Source organism: Muntiacus reevesi, chromosome 6, assembly GCF_963930625.1.
Source record: "Muntiacus reevesi chromosome 6, mMunRee1.1, whole genome shotgun sequence".
NCBI lineage: Eukaryota > Metazoa > Chordata > Mammalia > Artiodactyla > Cervidae > Muntiacus > Muntiacus reevesi.
Genome location: NC_089254.1, coordinates 77,203,092 through 77,219,577, shown reverse-complemented (window position 1 = coordinate 77,219,577; position 16,486 = coordinate 77,203,092). Strand labels below are relative to the sequence as shown.

The 16,486-nt window shown below is 42.8% G+C and overlaps 1 protein-coding gene across 1 annotated transcript in view; it reads left to right on the top strand.

Moving 5' to 3' along the window:
• The window catches only part of POU6F2 (POU class 6 homeobox 2), a 470,298-nt gene that overhangs the window by 432,042 nt on the left and 21,770 nt on the right, over positions 1-16,486 (top strand). Inside the window, exon 7 of the mRNA XM_065939812.1 lies at positions 15,026-15,232. Within this exon, the coding sequence (XP_065795884.1) occupies positions 15,026-15,232 (207 nt within the window). The remainder of the gene's footprint in view (positions 1-15,025; positions 15,233-16,486) is intronic.

The window sequence follows — 16,486 nt, the reverse complement described above, 5'->3', positions numbered from 1 at the left end:
GAAATGGAGATAATGCCGACGGTTTTACACATTTAAACTTGTTCCTGCCATCCTAATCTAGAGGAATCAGAAAGAACTAAGAAAGTACCCTTCTCAGAAACCGAATCGTGGTACCACATACATTGCTAGAAATGCCCCCCAAATTTTTAGAGAGGTTAAATAGGTCATTTTTTAATTCTGAGTTGATTAATTTATTGTTCTGTGACTAAATATCTCCATTGTTATTCAATGTAAATATCACTATGCCAACTTCTACATGATTTAATAATCTAACACAATATATATGAATGAATTCATCTGGCATGATGAGAAACATTCCTAACAGACTGTACTTAGAACTTCGCAAGTAACAATTCCAAAATTTGTATTATTGGCATCAATTTTGATTTCTTTCGCTTAGAACAGGATAGCTGGGAAATCATTATATTAGTGAGATCTTTTGCCTCTTTATTTTAATTCTTTTTTTAATTTGACTACACCAGGTCTTAGTTGCTGAACAAGGGATCTTTGATCTTCATTGCAGCATGTGGCATCTAGTTCCCTGACCAGGGCTTGAACCCAGGCCCCCTGCATTGGGAACGTGGTGTCTTAGCCACTGAACCACCAAGGAAGTCCTGGTTTATTTTTAGTAATATGTTAACATTGTCCCATGACCAGATTTGAAGTATCAGATGTATATATAGTATACATATCATATATTGAAAGTGAAGTGAAAGTGTTAGTCACTCAATTGTGTCTGACTCTTTGAGTCCCCAGGGACTGTAGCCCACCAGGATCCTCTGTCCATGGAATTCTCCAGGCAAAAATACCAGAGTGTGTAGCCATTTCCTTCTCCAGGGGATCTTCCTAACCGAGGGATTAAATTCTTATCTCCTACACTGTAGGTGAATTCTTCACCTTCTGAGCCACAAGGGAATCCCATATCATATATTATACTTTGCGTATTTATTTTATATATATTATTGACACACATATTATATTGTATATATGTATTATATGTATATACTTTGAGGGACATTTAAAATAGGAACCAGAAAATTATGAGAAACAGCTAGAAGAGTGCAATGGCCCTCCGTCCTTACCGTTATCAAAACCTGCCCAATGGTTAGGGGTAAGAGAGTGAAAATTGGTCACCTATGAAAATGAGGATGAAATTTTAGGAGAAAAATGCATCAGCATAATTCTGATGAGTTATAGTCTTTATTGTGAGAAATGAGACATTCAGTGGTCTCACGCTAAAGAACATTGAAAAAACATTACTAAGAGGAAATTGAAAAAGTAAAATATGATAAAGTGATGGAGACAACTTTTTTCTGATTGAACAGATAGATAAATATTGCATGCAAGTATCAAAATACATTTAATTTTTCCACAACAATAGATATTCTCTTCACAAAAAGCATATGAATCATCCTGTACTCATGAGAGTGGATGGTAGTAAACAGATGCCTCTTTAATGACGCCTGGCATGGCTTCATTCCCCCACCCCATCCCTTTTTTTTCTTTTTGTAGAGGCTTCTTATACTAATTTAAATTCAACTTTACAACCTGAATGCTTGAATGCACTCACAGTGCTAGGTGATGATAAATGCATGCAACACTTTCTTTTTTTCTTTTTCTTTCTTCTGTTTGTTTGTTTGTTTGTTTGTTTGTTTGTTTGTTTGTTTGTTTTTAGAGCAGAGAAAGGTTTGTTGCAGGGCCAAGCAAGGAGTACAGGTGACTTGTGCTCAAAAAACCCAAACTCCATGCAGCGCACTCTTGAGCAAGTGCCTTCACTGACTCCCACTGCTCCAAAGAATTTGGGATAATGGAGATCACTGGTCCATGATTTAGGTTTTTCTCTATAATTGCTGTAGCTCTTTCTTCTCTCATTTGGAAAGAAATACATAATAAACTGTGTGTAGGTCCAGGGCTTTATTTAAGAATGTTTACTAAAGCTTCTCAGGGTTAAGGTTGAGTCAAACTAAAAAGCAATAGCTAACTTTAACCTGATTTAGTCACTTAAACTGGCATCAACGGGCAAAACCATAAATACTTCCTCACATTCTAGGTATTTTTTTGCTGGCGTCAAAACTTAGAATCTTAGGCAAAGCCGTGTAAATGCTTACAAAGTTCATCTTTCTGCAAAATGATGGCTTCACCACAGTTGTGATTCTCTCTTCAGGGAAAAAAAAAGTGTTTCAGCAATTCCACAGGGCTGACAACTGTAAAGAAAAAAAAAATGTAGTCATTGGGGAGAAAATTGTAGTCATGTAGTCATCCCATGTAGTCAAGGGATGATGAAAAAAAATGTTTCCAGTTCATCTTTAAGTATTTGTTTTTGTTTTCTGGTACATGGACTATCCAACTGGTCAAATACAATGAGCATTATAGTGACAATTAAAATCTCTAAAGAGAATTGGAAATTGAAGCATTAGATATTATTTACAAAGATTTTCATTTCTTCCATTGAAAATAACATGAGTGGGCTTCCCTGGTGGCTCAGTGGTAAAGAATCCACCTGCCAATGCCGAGGACAAGGGTTCAATCCCTGGTCCAGGAAGATCCAGCTTGCCTCGGAGCAGCTAAGCCCACGCACCACAACTATTGAGACTGTTCTCTAAAGCCTAGGAGCCACAACTGCAGAGCCCACATGCCACAGCTACTGAAGCCCATGTGCCTCCAGGCTGTGCTCCACAATAAAAGAAGCCGCCACCATGGGAAGCCTGCCCTGAAATGAAGTGAAGAGTAGCCCCTACTCATCAAAACTAGAGCAAGCCTGCACACAGCAGCAAAGACTCACTGCAACCAAAAATAAATAATATAAATAAATCTAAAAATAAAATTGAGAAGCTACAAGTTTGAAACCAAGGCCATGATGGGCTGAAGGCATTTGCTTTTGTGTGAAATGTCACACTTGTCCCTGTTATAAATAATTGCATATTGAAATATACTTTTGTTTTTATTCCAATTAGGAGTCAGTAGATGGCAAAATCATGACATAGTCGCAGATGAAGTGGGAATCTTTGAGAGCATGGTAGAACCATGTAATGAATTCACATGGATCCTTGTGATGGAATCAAGATGGCAGAGGTTATGACTGTGGTGTGGTCGCTGAGGAGAAACGTTGTCCGGTGAAAACTGAAGAGCATTCCCCACTGTGTGCCTGTCATTTCTACTCTGCCATGGGAAATGGGCAATTTCAATTATGTTCTTGGGGACCAGATGTCCCAAGGGATCTACTTCCCACCTACCCCCCTACACCCACTATGAAAACTCAACCCTTATTGATAACTGACTTCAAGATGGCAGACCCTTTAGCCATCTTCTTTTCCATGATCAAAGTTATTTAAAAGTAAAATCTAGGATCAGGAGGTATTTCTCAGACTCCCCAAATCTAGAACAGTGCCTGGCACATAATGGGCACTTAGTAAATAGAAGGCAGAAATCAAATTTTAATATATTACTCTTCTTCAAAAAAAATTTTTTTAAAAACTAACACCTTTCAGGAGAATATAAGAACCTATTTTAATGAGGTGTGAATTCAGCTATCCAGTGACACAATGAGTATGCAGTCAGTCCTTGAAAGGAGGAACTTGGGAGATCCCCTCCAGCCATTGACAATTACAGCAGTTTCCCTGGAAGAGAGAAGAGCCAGCAGGATCATTGTCAATGGCAGGAGTTCTAGTTTTGTGTAAACTCCTGAATCTTGACCATCCTAACTACTGGGAACCTAGGCTTTCTTTTCCATTGGCAGGTTGTTGGTGCCTTATTTGGCAAGATATACAGAATGCTCCCGTTAATCCCAAAGAAAGGATTTTCATGGATTCAGATAGCAGGATAATCCCCCAGTCTTCTACAGTGGGAATGAGAGCAATGTGGTGTGGCCCAAAGCTGGGCACTAGAAGTTTCCAAGCGAGTGGGTGGGTGAATGAGCATGTGAGTGATCAATTTGTATGTGAGTAAATGCACAAATAAACCAACATTCTTAATTTTACACCATTCAGAACAAAGCAGATATGTTTAGATAATTGCCTATCTTTTCCAAAGTAGCAGGTAGTTTTTTATTTTTCCCCTTCTAGAATTTTCTACATAGTTACATAAATCCTGCATTCTTGACATTGAAAATTCTGCCAGTATATTTGTATTATCCATTCACATAGGCATACTTTTAATGTGTAAAGTACTAATATTTGTATAAACAACCAAACTCATGTATTCTAAGCCTTTGGGTATATGCTAGCTATATACATTTCGAAGGAGAAGACATTCATAAAACAAAATGACAAGCTGTCTATCCGTTTCCAAAAGAATCTCTCCAAATTCCACTTCCTTTGCCCAGAGAAAATTGCATCAGTGGTGAAAATCTTGCTAAATGACCTTTGCTGAGAGAACCTACTTTGCATCAGTGAGAATTTCTTCCCAATCACAGATGAAGCCAGTCATTTTCTGATCCCAACATCATGACCAATCAAACCGTGAGCTAATATTTTGCAAAATTTACTCTCCGTTCTTCTGTCTTCCTCATCCCACCTTCTAGTTGAGTAAAAAGCAAGCAGAGTAGTGAAGGAAGAAAAAACACCTTAGAGAAATCAAGACTCTCTAAATAATCCAGAGCTTGACAATATGCTTTTCTGTAAGTATACAACTCAGATATAATTTTTGAAATTTGGGTTGATGATGGGTCCCTATGCTGTGTTCAAGAAAAGGGTTTGTTTCCTGGGCACTGATCTCAGCCCACCACTGACTCCAGAAATAAGCCATGAGGGCAGTTACAATGCCTCCTCATTTCATTCTCATCTCCATGTAATACCATCTTATATAAATTTAATTTAATCTTTTGATTATGCTCTGAATCAAAGCTTTTATTAACACTTGAGTAGGAACTGAAATAAAAGAGAAAATAGCAAATCTCACAAATGCAGTAAACTATTTAGGAACAGATATGATGCATCTTAAAATTTAAAAGTAAACAAACAAAGCAAATAAATTAAAAAAAAAAACCTCTAGAGTGTAGCATATGCCAGATTCAATTGTAGAATTATTGTAGTAGGAACTGTCAACTGCTCAGAACAGGGCTGCAGCTGCTAACTTCATCTTGCCAAAGGACTCAAGAAAGATTCAGGTCCACTAAGAATGATCATTGTATCAATTGAGTTGACTCTTACCTGGGAGACCTGTCAGCTCCCTGAGATGTGGATTTCCTTCCACAATGTTTACTGCTAATGGGCTGCATAACTAGGGTTCAGCTTGTGCTCCATAAGCAAATTGTTCCTGTAAAACACCTTTGGAATTGACATTATTCATCCTGTCTTACATCATTGAGAATAGAATCTTTTCACCGCCACTCCCCTCCTCATCATTTGTAAGTGGGAAACAAACGCATACACATTAGATTTCTTTTTTCTCAACAATTAGAAGACTGTGTTTACAGTGTATTTGGGAATATAGGGTGAGTCTTGGCTTTTATTAAAGATGAGAGAGGAAATAGAGACCCATCAAAGCACATCATTACTATACCTTAGAAATATTGCTGATTACTACTGAGAATAATCTTGCTAACATTATTGCCCAATGACCATGTCTAAATGGTCCTGAACCTTCTAACCTTCTCTTTTCCTAGATATTGTTACTGTTTTCTCCTTTGGTGGGCATTCATAGATATTGTTACTGTTTTCTCCTTTAGTGGGCATTCGTTTTTCTTGTTAGAGTTTTCAGGTTTTCAAAAGCTTCAGAAGAACTTCAGCAACTAAGACATTTGCATAGTATCCATTTTTTAAGTACTGAAACGTCAACAAGTTTATAAATAGTGTTATAAATAGCAGCAGCACCTACTTCTCAGAAATAAACCAAATTCATAGTTTATGGGGGAAAATGTATATTCTGCTCACAATTTTAAACTTTCTACCTCTGCTAGCTTGTTAAATTTTCTCCTCCCTTCCTCCATGTTCCCTCTTGTTTACCTTTCTCCTCTATTTTTCAAGCATCCTTAGTTAACAAACTCATGACCGTATGATCCACAAAATCTCCTTTTTTCATGTTATTGATGGGCTTTCCATCATTGTGGTCAATACAGTCCCCATTTTTACCTGTTTTTAAAATTAACAGGTAGCAGTGGCTTAGAAAATATTCAGTAATATTCATGAATAAGGTCATGTTTAATTTAGATGAGCTATTTATAGACCCAAAATGCTAAACTTAAATTTAAATATGAAAAGGGGGGCTTTGATCCCGTGGCACATACGATGGTGAGTTAGCCCAGAGTGGTGGGGGACTTGGAGAGATTTACAAGTTTAAGTTTCTTTATGCAGTAATTTACAATTATCAAACCCCTTCCCATATAACTGGAGAAAGAAGACAGAGCTGAAACTCAGAGGATCATCATCAAAGGCTCCCCTGGTCCCTTTCAACCCTCCAGGTGGCCATAGGCCTGACCCTCCCCCTGGATAAAAGCTACTCTGGGGGCAGGCCACTTTCCTGAGGTCTTCCCAGGCCCCGCTGGGATATTCCAAGGGGACGTTGCTATGGCAAAGTGGTTTCTCCCATCTCCTCACTCCCCTCTCAGCGCTTGGTTTCCTCTTCCACTCCTCAAGCCTCTCTCAGTGATGCTGTCCCAGTGCCCATAGCTCAGGGCTCCTCTGGGACAAGGATTTTATTTATTTATTTATTTCTAATTGTGGTAAAAGCCACATTATAAAAAACATACTATTTGTTCAGTGACATTAAGGACATTCACATCATTGTGCAATTCTCACCATGATCTATCTATCTCCTGAATTTTTCACCTTCCTAAACTGAAGTTCTGTCCCCAATAAACACCCCCCTCCCCACCTCACCCCTTAACCCCTGGCATCTAGCTTCTACCAGTGTAGTTTCTGACTCTATGAATTTGACTGTTCCAGGTACCTTGTATAAGTGGAGTCAAACAGTGCTTGTCTGCACCTAAAGTATATTGGAATGCATGTTTAAGGTTAATTAATATATGGGATGGGCTTCCCTGGTGGCTCAGAGGTTGAAGCGTCTGCCTGCAATGCAGGAGACCTGGGTTTGATCCCTGGGTCAGGAAGATCCCCTAGAGAAAGAAATGGCAACCCACTCCAGTGTTCTTGCCTGGAGAATCCCATGGACGGAGGAGCCTGGTGGGCTACAGTCCATGGGGTCGCAAAGAGTTGGACACGACTGAGCAACTTCACTTCACTTAATATATGGGACGAGGATTTTAAATAGACCCATGACAGTGAGTCCAAGGAAGCACACACATTCCGCTTATCAGTAGGAGCATTGCTGGTGTAAATGCACTGACGCTTAGGCATATGGGGGCCAGCCGGGGCTCTCTCTCTTTCTCTCTCTCCCTCCCCTTTTTCCTCTCTCAGCCTTTTCCTCTTCCCCACTCAACTCTTAAAGCCACACTGTCTCACCTCTAGATTCTCTGGGTGTACATTCCCTAGGTTGAGGGGACAATATTTATTCAACCACGTTCGTTCATGTTGAAGAGAAGAGAAAGTTTTCCTTCCCCATCCCTAGAGTGAGGAAGACATGCAGAATTTCAAGAATTCTCTTTATCTACCCTTATCATGAGCACCTGAGTTCTGGAGTGATCTAACTTGTTTTCACAAACCTCTTTTGCAAAAGCATAAACATCTACTCCCTCCTTTGGAACACAGCACCTATTGAACCTTGCTGCCTCCACAGAAACTCCCACCTTTGCATTGTGACAGGACAAGGAAGATTTAATTATTTTTTCATGGGAAACTACCATGTTCTGTTCTTCAGGGTAAAGTCTTTTCATAGTGAAACGATAACACACAGAAAAATTCAAAAAAGCTTCTGCAACTTAGTTCAAAGGCCCAGGGATTACAAAAACATGTAAGAAAAATGAAGTTATGAACAAACATTTATAGAACACCTCTTTGGTTGTTAGAGTACCTTGTTGGGTGCTCTGCATATGTTAACTTAATGAGTCTTCACAAAAACCTTATAAAGTGCACATGATTATTCCCATTTCCTAGAATGAGTAGACTGAGGTTCTAAGAGGTGAAATAGTCACCAATAATTTTCCACTAGTTAGTGGCAAAACCTAGACTTGTACCCAATCAGCGGGGAATTTTTTTCCTCTCCATCTCTCGGTATATTTATTTCATGAACACTATTAAGAAAAATTACCTATAATGGCTTTTAAGTGAATATGAAAATCACTCAGTCCTTTGGGACCCCATAGACTCTACAGTCCATGGAATTCTCCAGGCTAGAATACTGGAGTGGGCAGCTGTTCCCTTCTCCAGGGGATCTTCCCAACCCAGGGATCAAACCCAGGTCTCCCACATTGCAGGTGGATGCTTTACCAGCTGAGTCACAAGGGAAGTCCTAATGACTTTTAAGAAGCCATTAAAGGGGAGAGGATTTTCATATTGTTGTCATTCTGTTTTTACAGCATCAGTTTTTATGCAAATTATCCTTCTCATAATGTGAGTCAAAGTGCCATTTTAAAGATCATGACACTCCCAATTCTTTACTCGTCTGTGAGTGTGTTTCTAAAGTTGCAGCCAAGTAGTAGAGACTCAGCAGCAACGATCCTCATTCTAACTGACAGTGAGAAACACTGAGTAGGTAGATATTCCCAGAGGCGGAATAGTTATTGATACCCATAGTGTAAGCATTAAACTGTACGCTATAAAAAGCTCTTTCTCGCACTCATTAAGAAATTGTGTGTCATCTATTCCTTGCAGTTTGACCTAAGATAATTTGTCTCATGTCCTGGGCTTTAGTTATGCCCTCTTCAGACACACCTCCATTCCCTATGCCCATACTCTTTCCAGACATTGTTAATCAATCATGGCACTGCTTCTTCCTGAATACTGGAACCTTCAGAGCTCCAGGAAGCCATAGCCAATTGGTTGATTGATTGATGTTGCCTGCAACAAGATTAAATCTATTTATCCTTAGTTGCATGTCTTCCTCTAATTAAACTCATTGATCTGCTTATCTTCATGCCTTTACTATCTCTGGTTCAGATTCTCCAAAGGAAGCCCTCTAAAATATTCATACTTTTCATGTTTCCCTCCTTGGACACAGCTATGTACAAGAAGGCACTAGATTGCATGTCACAAAAATAACTTTTGTTTGGGAAATGGATATATTTGCCTATTCTTCCTGAATCAACATCCTAATTGGAACTACCAAAACAACTAAGTTTAACCTTAAACTTGAGAGGACCTGAGACTGAAGTCAACATATTTTGAAAAGAAGACTAAAATTCCTTGGAGGAAGCAAGAACAGTGGCTGTAGCTAGACCAGAAGGGAAAGAGAAGGAGACATGTGATCACTCGCTACCAGCTCCTCAGCTCTCAGAAGCTAGAGTTCTATGTTCAAGAATGGACAAAGTGATGCCAGGTGTTAACAAAAGCCTCTTGACCAACAAGTGCTGAGGTTACACAAATATTTGACAAAGAATTGTCTCTGCTGATGGATTGCAAGCCCTGGAAAAATCACCCATTTCCAGCATTGACGGGTTTCCTTTTCCTAAAGATATGTGCAACAGAATGACTTGTCACATTGACATCTGCAATCACATTCTCTGTGGCAGAGTTTAACAGCATGTCATAGACTATTACGACATGTGGCCCATCAGACGACTTGTCTGGATGCCCTAGGCTTCTGTGAGACCCCCTCAACTGCTGCTGATGACACCTACATGCTGGCGACACCTACATGCTGGCAGTGAATAAATTCAGCACCCATTCCCCTCCATCAGTCATAATGCATCACTGCTAAACACCTCAACTACACTGAGGTCCATAAGGGCATTGCAATGATAATGTGGTATCCCAAGGAATTACATGGCACTGGATTGCTGGGGTTTGCTACAGTCACAAGATAATCTTTATGGTGGTTTAAATCATAATGGCTACTGGATGATAATAGCACACTTATGTGCAAATCATCCCCATTCTTACGGAAATAGGGAGATGTGCTAATGAACGCTAATAATCACTTCAGTAATTTTTTTTTTTAGTTACTCTTACAACATGGACTTTATTCTCCCTTGTGACTTATGCTCTTAACCCTTTTAAGCAAAGAGACAAGTGAACATGAACAGCAACAACCAAATAAGTTCCCTGTCAGAGAAGCTGGAACTCTCAGGTCACAAATTATCATTGTAATAGCAGTATGGGCCACGTCACAGTTAAAGCATTCATCAGAGATTAATTGTTACTGTTGGAGTCAGGGAAAAGACAGAGGGGATCATTGCAAATGATGCCTGAGCTATTTGCTGTGGGATTGATGGGCCAATAACTTCACTCAAAAATTTCTAATGTTGCAACCTAGGCATAAAGTAGGCCATGCTTGTTGAACTGAAGTGAAAGGCAACGAATCAAGCATCCCCTATGCCAAGGATTCATTGAAGCCTTTTGCTTCACACTTGGAGGACTACAATAATATCCCAGTGACTCATCTCCTGGTCGATCACCTGTTGACACTCCAGTCCATTCTCGCCACGCAGTCACGTTCTCCTCTGAAATAGCTCTATTTCAGTACTCTCCCCTGGAATTTGACCCTTCCAGGCCAACCTGTCACTGCCCAAAGTCTGCACTCTCTTTTGCATGAAACTAGTTAACTCACCACTGCCACGTTTCTCACCACCCATTTGGAATGGATTCTCTGACTTACCAAATCCCACCCAGCCTCCAAGATGCTCTTCTGCCCCTGTTTCTTCTAGGAAGAAACATCCATCATCCTCATCTTTCTTCCTCTGAAACCACTCATTCATTTCAAATACTCCTCTGAGCACTGACCACATGAGTAGAGAGATTTTTATCAGAGAGTCCTTGCCACTTTGACACATACACTCCTCCATCGGGTTGTTAGAATCTTTGCATGCAACGTGCGTGTTCTATCACCCCATCCCCGGCCCCAGTTGTGTCTTCCTAGTGTCTTCCATGGCACATGACACTGTGTGTTACATAGAGAAGGGTCTGGAGGTACGAGGCTGTTCTGCCAGAGTCCTCAGCATCTCAGGAGAGCTGGAATACGAGAATACATCATGTGCGTCTGATGCCTGGACCCGGAGTCCCAGCACACTGGCCGTTTGCTCAATGATATGTGCTTCCATCAGGACATCTCCTTGTGGTAAATCCTTAGCCCTAGGAACCAGAAAATCAAACTCCAAAAGCTAGTCCCTGGACTACAAATGCTTTGAAAGTGGCCTCTTTCTATTTTTGTCCTCAAATCAATTTCAGTATTACCTTTTCTTTTTTAAAATTTATTTTTGGTTGTGCTGGGTCTTCGTTGCTTTGTGAGGGCTTTCTCTAGTTGCAGTGAGCGGGGGCTACTCTTCATTGCAGTGCATAGGCTTCTCATGGCAGAGGCTTTAGCCACGCGGGCTTCAGTCGATGTGGGATGTGGGCTCAGCAGTTGCAGTTTATGGGTTTATTTGCTCCCTTGCATGTGGAATCTTCCTCAACCAGGGATTGAACCCATGTTACCTGCACTGGCAGGTGGATTCCTATCCACTGAGCCACAGGGAAGCCCCCTTACTGCCTTTTCAAACCTCAGCTGTGATTTCCTGATTTAGTTGAAGGATATGTAGATGCAAATACTTCATTTGAATATTGAAAAGCTTTTCATTTAAAACACAAGTATTCCAGGTCAATGAACCTCCCACCTTGCTGCCTCGACTCCTCGCATGTCCTTGTGACCACCTTTTGGAAGTTAGAGCCTAAAGAGAAGTTACAGTGAGATCTCTGTAAGCAAAATTGGCACATCTGACAAGTTTTCAACAACACAGTATGTGACGGTCTCCACACTTGGATGCATGGGAGCAAATGAAAATGAGCGAGTTTTAAGGCACTGGGGAATATTAAAAAATTCCCCACAGAGTACTGCCAAGGGTTTGACAAGCTGAGATGGTGATCCCAACTGTGCTGAAAGGAGAACAAAAATGAAAAACGCTCAACTTCAGAGAAGCCATCCTGACTTTAGAACCACCCAACCCCACCCTTGCACCTCTCAGACAAAGCCTCCCATTAAAGGGTTCCCTCCGTCAGGCCATTGGGGGTCCCTCTGGGTCTGACACTGGCCCTGCATTACCCTCCGTAAGTGATGCTAAGGCCCAGGAAAGAAGAGAGGAGCGAAGGAAGGGTGAAGGGGCACCAAAGTGATGCCATGTTTTAGTAATGTCGCCGCGAGGTGTTGGCAAGCGAGACTGCGCTTGGGGAAGAGGCTGGTGAGACACTGTGTTTGCCTTTTCTTCTCTGCACTCAGAACGCAGGCAGAGCATCTCATTACCGCCAGGCGAGCACAGACTCGTGTCAATCTTCTTGGAAGCAGAATGCCTCATTCCACATCCAGTGTGTTCTGTAGCTGTCAGGGGCCTGCCTCCTCTGAAGCCTTCTCCCGGGCTAAACATGCTGACATCCTGCCTAAAATAGAACCCACAACCCTGCCACCTAAGTGAATCCAGTTTTCCTAGGCTTTCATCCGGGGCCAATCCCAGGCCCAGGGGAGTCAGACAGGATGGGTCAGCTTCTGGACTTTCCCAGCGCATTGAGGACAGGGGCATTGTACATTTCGTGGTGCAAGTGAGGAAAGTGGGAGTAGCCTGCATCAGAGTCAGACAAGGAACTTGCTCCCCCCATTGCCTGTGAAGTCAAAGACTTTGGACCCTGGGATGTTAATGCAAGACCATTCATCAATAAAGTACTTATGCGCCCTGACCTATTGATGCTGACTCCTGCTGACCTTGCTGGCCCTGATGGGACACGCTCACGGCCATGCTGCTGCAGGGACAGCGCGGTCTTGCTCAGTGAGACTGCGGAGCTGCAAACTCCCTGCAGGACCACTGACCACTCTCTCGGTAGCGACTTGACCTTGATCGTCCGCCATTGACAGCTGCCATGGATACCTGAGCTTCGCGCAGCTCCTCCATTAGCGCCACCCCACGGGAGCTCCTGTGGTGGAAGCACGGCCTGCCGAGTGAGGAGGGATGTCTCTCAGTCCTGATCTTTGGACTGAATCCTGTGGTCTGGCAGGTCTTCTGCCGTGCCAGCAGTGTCTGGAATCCAAGAGACAGCTGAACCCAGAATCCGTTATTGAGAAACTATGCCCCAAGCCCTGCCAGGGGGAATGTGGGCACAGAAAATGGAATCATTTATAAACTTAGTCTGCAAGCAGCTAAGCGTCTGGTGGGAAACTGCAAACAGAATACACGGCTTTTCCTAACAGCAGGTACCCCCTATGTCCTCCCTGTTGGTGGTAGCCAGGGGATATATGGAAAAGTGAGCATTTGGGGGTCCTGCAGGCCTGGGCCCCAGCTCTGCCACTTGCAAACTCCTCCCTGAACCCCCACTGTCTTATCTGCTAAAAAGGGGTGAAATTAGTGCCCACAGGACTGAGCTGTTGTGAGAATGTGGAATGAATGAAAACCAGACCCCTGAAAGCACTTCCTGAGATAGTATTGTTAATATGTCGGGGTGGCCCCCTCAGGCCATGATCCCACAGTTCACGTCTGGGAAGTGTCCCTGGAAGACAACCAGCAGCGCTGAGCTGCGCGACCATCCTGGGGTACCTGTACGGGGGAGCATCCAACTCGAGTTCCATGACTTTCCCTGGGAGAGTCCATGACACTGGAAAACAGAGTTGCAGTTTCTTTTCTCACCAGTTAGATTTGTCCCTGTCAACTTATGAAATGTGTCTGTGTTTCCAGATCTTATGAACACTTTCTCCCTTTCTCCCACCACGGTGACTGGATCCAGCCAGGCCCTCTTGTGATGCTCTGCATGAGCTCTTTACTGACACCAGAGGCTACCAGATACAGAGAAAAGCCTCCCCCACCTGCCACAGAAGCCTTGATCCTCTCACCTTTAGGGCCCAGTTTAAAACCCATGACTTCCCTGGCAGCCCAGTGGTTAGGAATTTGACTTCCAGTGCAGGGGCTACTATTTCGATCCCTTGTCAGGGAGCTACAATCCCATGTGCCTTGTGGTCAAAACCAAAACCTAAAACAGAAGCAATATTGTAACAAATTCAGTAAAGACTTTTAAAATGGTCCACATCAAAAAAAAAAAATCAAAAACAAAATGCCCTTTTAAAAATGTTCAATCCTCAGTCGTCATTTCACCTCTATTTTGAGTTTCAAATATCGGTTAATGATCCCAGTTCTCCCTCAGAAAGCATAGGCTCCTTGACGATGTTGTAGGGGAGGCGGCACATCTGGGAATGGACTTGTGTGTCCCCGACTCCAGAACCCGGGCTCCCCACCACCGTGATCACCAGGGTGCTGCTGGGGTGTCCAGTCATGCCAGGCTGTCAGAGAGCTGAGCCCCGACCTGAGAGAGGAGCAGGAGGGCGGGGAAGGGCAGGAGGGCTGGCGAGGGCGGGAGAGACCCGAGCAGAGGAGAGGGTATAAGGAAGCACCGTGTGTGTGAGGAGCCCTGTGGAGAGGGAGCCCAGCGCCCCAGCCAGACGAGGGCCCTCAGTGTGTGAGCTGCTGATGCTCTGTCTGCTTCTGGGACAGAACAGGGGAGTCTGCTGCCCTGGCAGAAGTCACATGCTTCTGTCCTCACCGATGCCTGAGTTTCCTTTCTTTTTTTTATATTGGAGTATGGTTGTAGTGTAGTATAGTATTAGATGCTGGTTAGTTTCCGGTGTGCTAGCAAAGTGTCTCAGATATACATGAACATGTATATATTCTTTTTCAGATTCTTTTCGCAGATAGGTTGTTAGAGAGTATGGAGTGGAGTTCCCTTTGCTATACGGTAGGTCCTTGTTGGTTATCTGTTTTGTGTATCGTAGGGTGTATCTGTTAATCCATGATTTTAGTTTAAAATAAGATGTTTTCCCCTTCTGCCCAGGCACTCAGTCCACGTGGGTTTCTCTCTCCTTCACAGGCTCATCCTTTGCCACTTTCTTTCTTCTCCAGATCGGTCCGAGGATTCTGAGTCGGCTCTCAGGGAGCCTCCAACCGAGACCAGAGCACCAGAGAGGTTCAGGCGCCTGTGCCAACTCTGAGCAGAGCCTGGAGCCTCACCTGTGGGCCTGTTTCTTGCAGATTATTGGAACCATTCCTCTGATGCCGAATCCAGGGCCCTCAAGCCAAACAGCGAGCGGCACTCAGGGCCTTCAAGTGCAGCCGATCACCCCCCAGCTCCTGACGAACGCCCAGGGCCAGATCATCGCCACAGTCATCGGGAACCAGATCCTGCCTGTGATCAACACGCAGGGCATCACGCTCTCCCCCATCAAGCCCGGCCAGCAGGTAAAGCCTTCTTGTCCAGACAGCCCTGGCTACCTGGATACCTCTCCTTCTTCTAATTGTGCTCAATCAATGAAAAGTAATTTTTAAATTAGAAAATATTTAATCTCACTAATCCTAACATATCGATATTTATTTTTTTTAAAAAGTAAGTAGCTTTATTTTTCATTCTTAGTGAATATGAGTGACAACTAAATAATTGCTAATCTATAAACAAGAATATATTTGGTTATAACAGGGACAATTGCCTAAAGTTCAATAGATGTGTGTTATTATTTATCACAGCTTGTGATACTTAACTTTCAGTCCATTTTAAAAGGGGTCAAGAAAAAACTAAGACCAGTTAACATCTTATCTGTAAATGGGGGAAAAAATATTACACATTAAGAGATCCCAAATTGATGCTGCTGAAAGTGCTTCCTAGAAATTAGGGAATGAAAAATAGGAGGTTCTAATTGGTAGAATTTCATTAAAACCATGAGAATCCAGTATGTTTTATCCATTCAAATATCAATCAAGCACTTTCTGTGTGTTATACTAGAAGCTGGGTACACAGCCCTGAAGAAGAAGAACATGGTTCCTGACCTCATGGAGTTTCTGGTTAATTGTTTTCTTCCATAAACCTTTCTTGATAACCCACTATACAGTGGGCTCCTGCTTAATGATAAGAAACAGGGGTGGAAGAGTGACAAGTTCTTGTCTTAAGGAGCTCATAGTCTTGTAGAGGACACAGATGTGTGAGCACAGCCCCACTATGCAATAAAACAGAATGACCTGGGACTTCCCTGCTGGTCCAGTGGTTACAAATGTTGACCCAAAATTCACCTGACTGACTCCAACCCATCCATCAAGACTCACTTCCAAACCACGTGAGCACTTCCCCTGCGGGAAGAGGAGGGGGACGGGGCAGCGGGGAGTGGGCGGGAAACTAAGATCCAGTGACATGGCCAAAAAAAATCTTTTAATAAATAAATAAGACAGCATGTCCTGTAACAGGACAGGTATGCACAAAGTTGAGTATCATCACAAAGATGGAAGTGACTGGCTTTGTCCAGAGAGTGTTGGGTCCTCACATGGTTTGGAAGTGAGTCTTAATGGATGGGTTGGAGTCAGCCGGGTGAATGATGGGTCAACAACATTCCAGGCAGCGGGGACAGCAGGCACAGTGGCAGGGACACACGAAGAAGCCTGGAGTGCTGAAACACAGGAAAAAGGTTCATGTGACTGAAATGCAGAGCGAGCCTGAGAACAGTCATG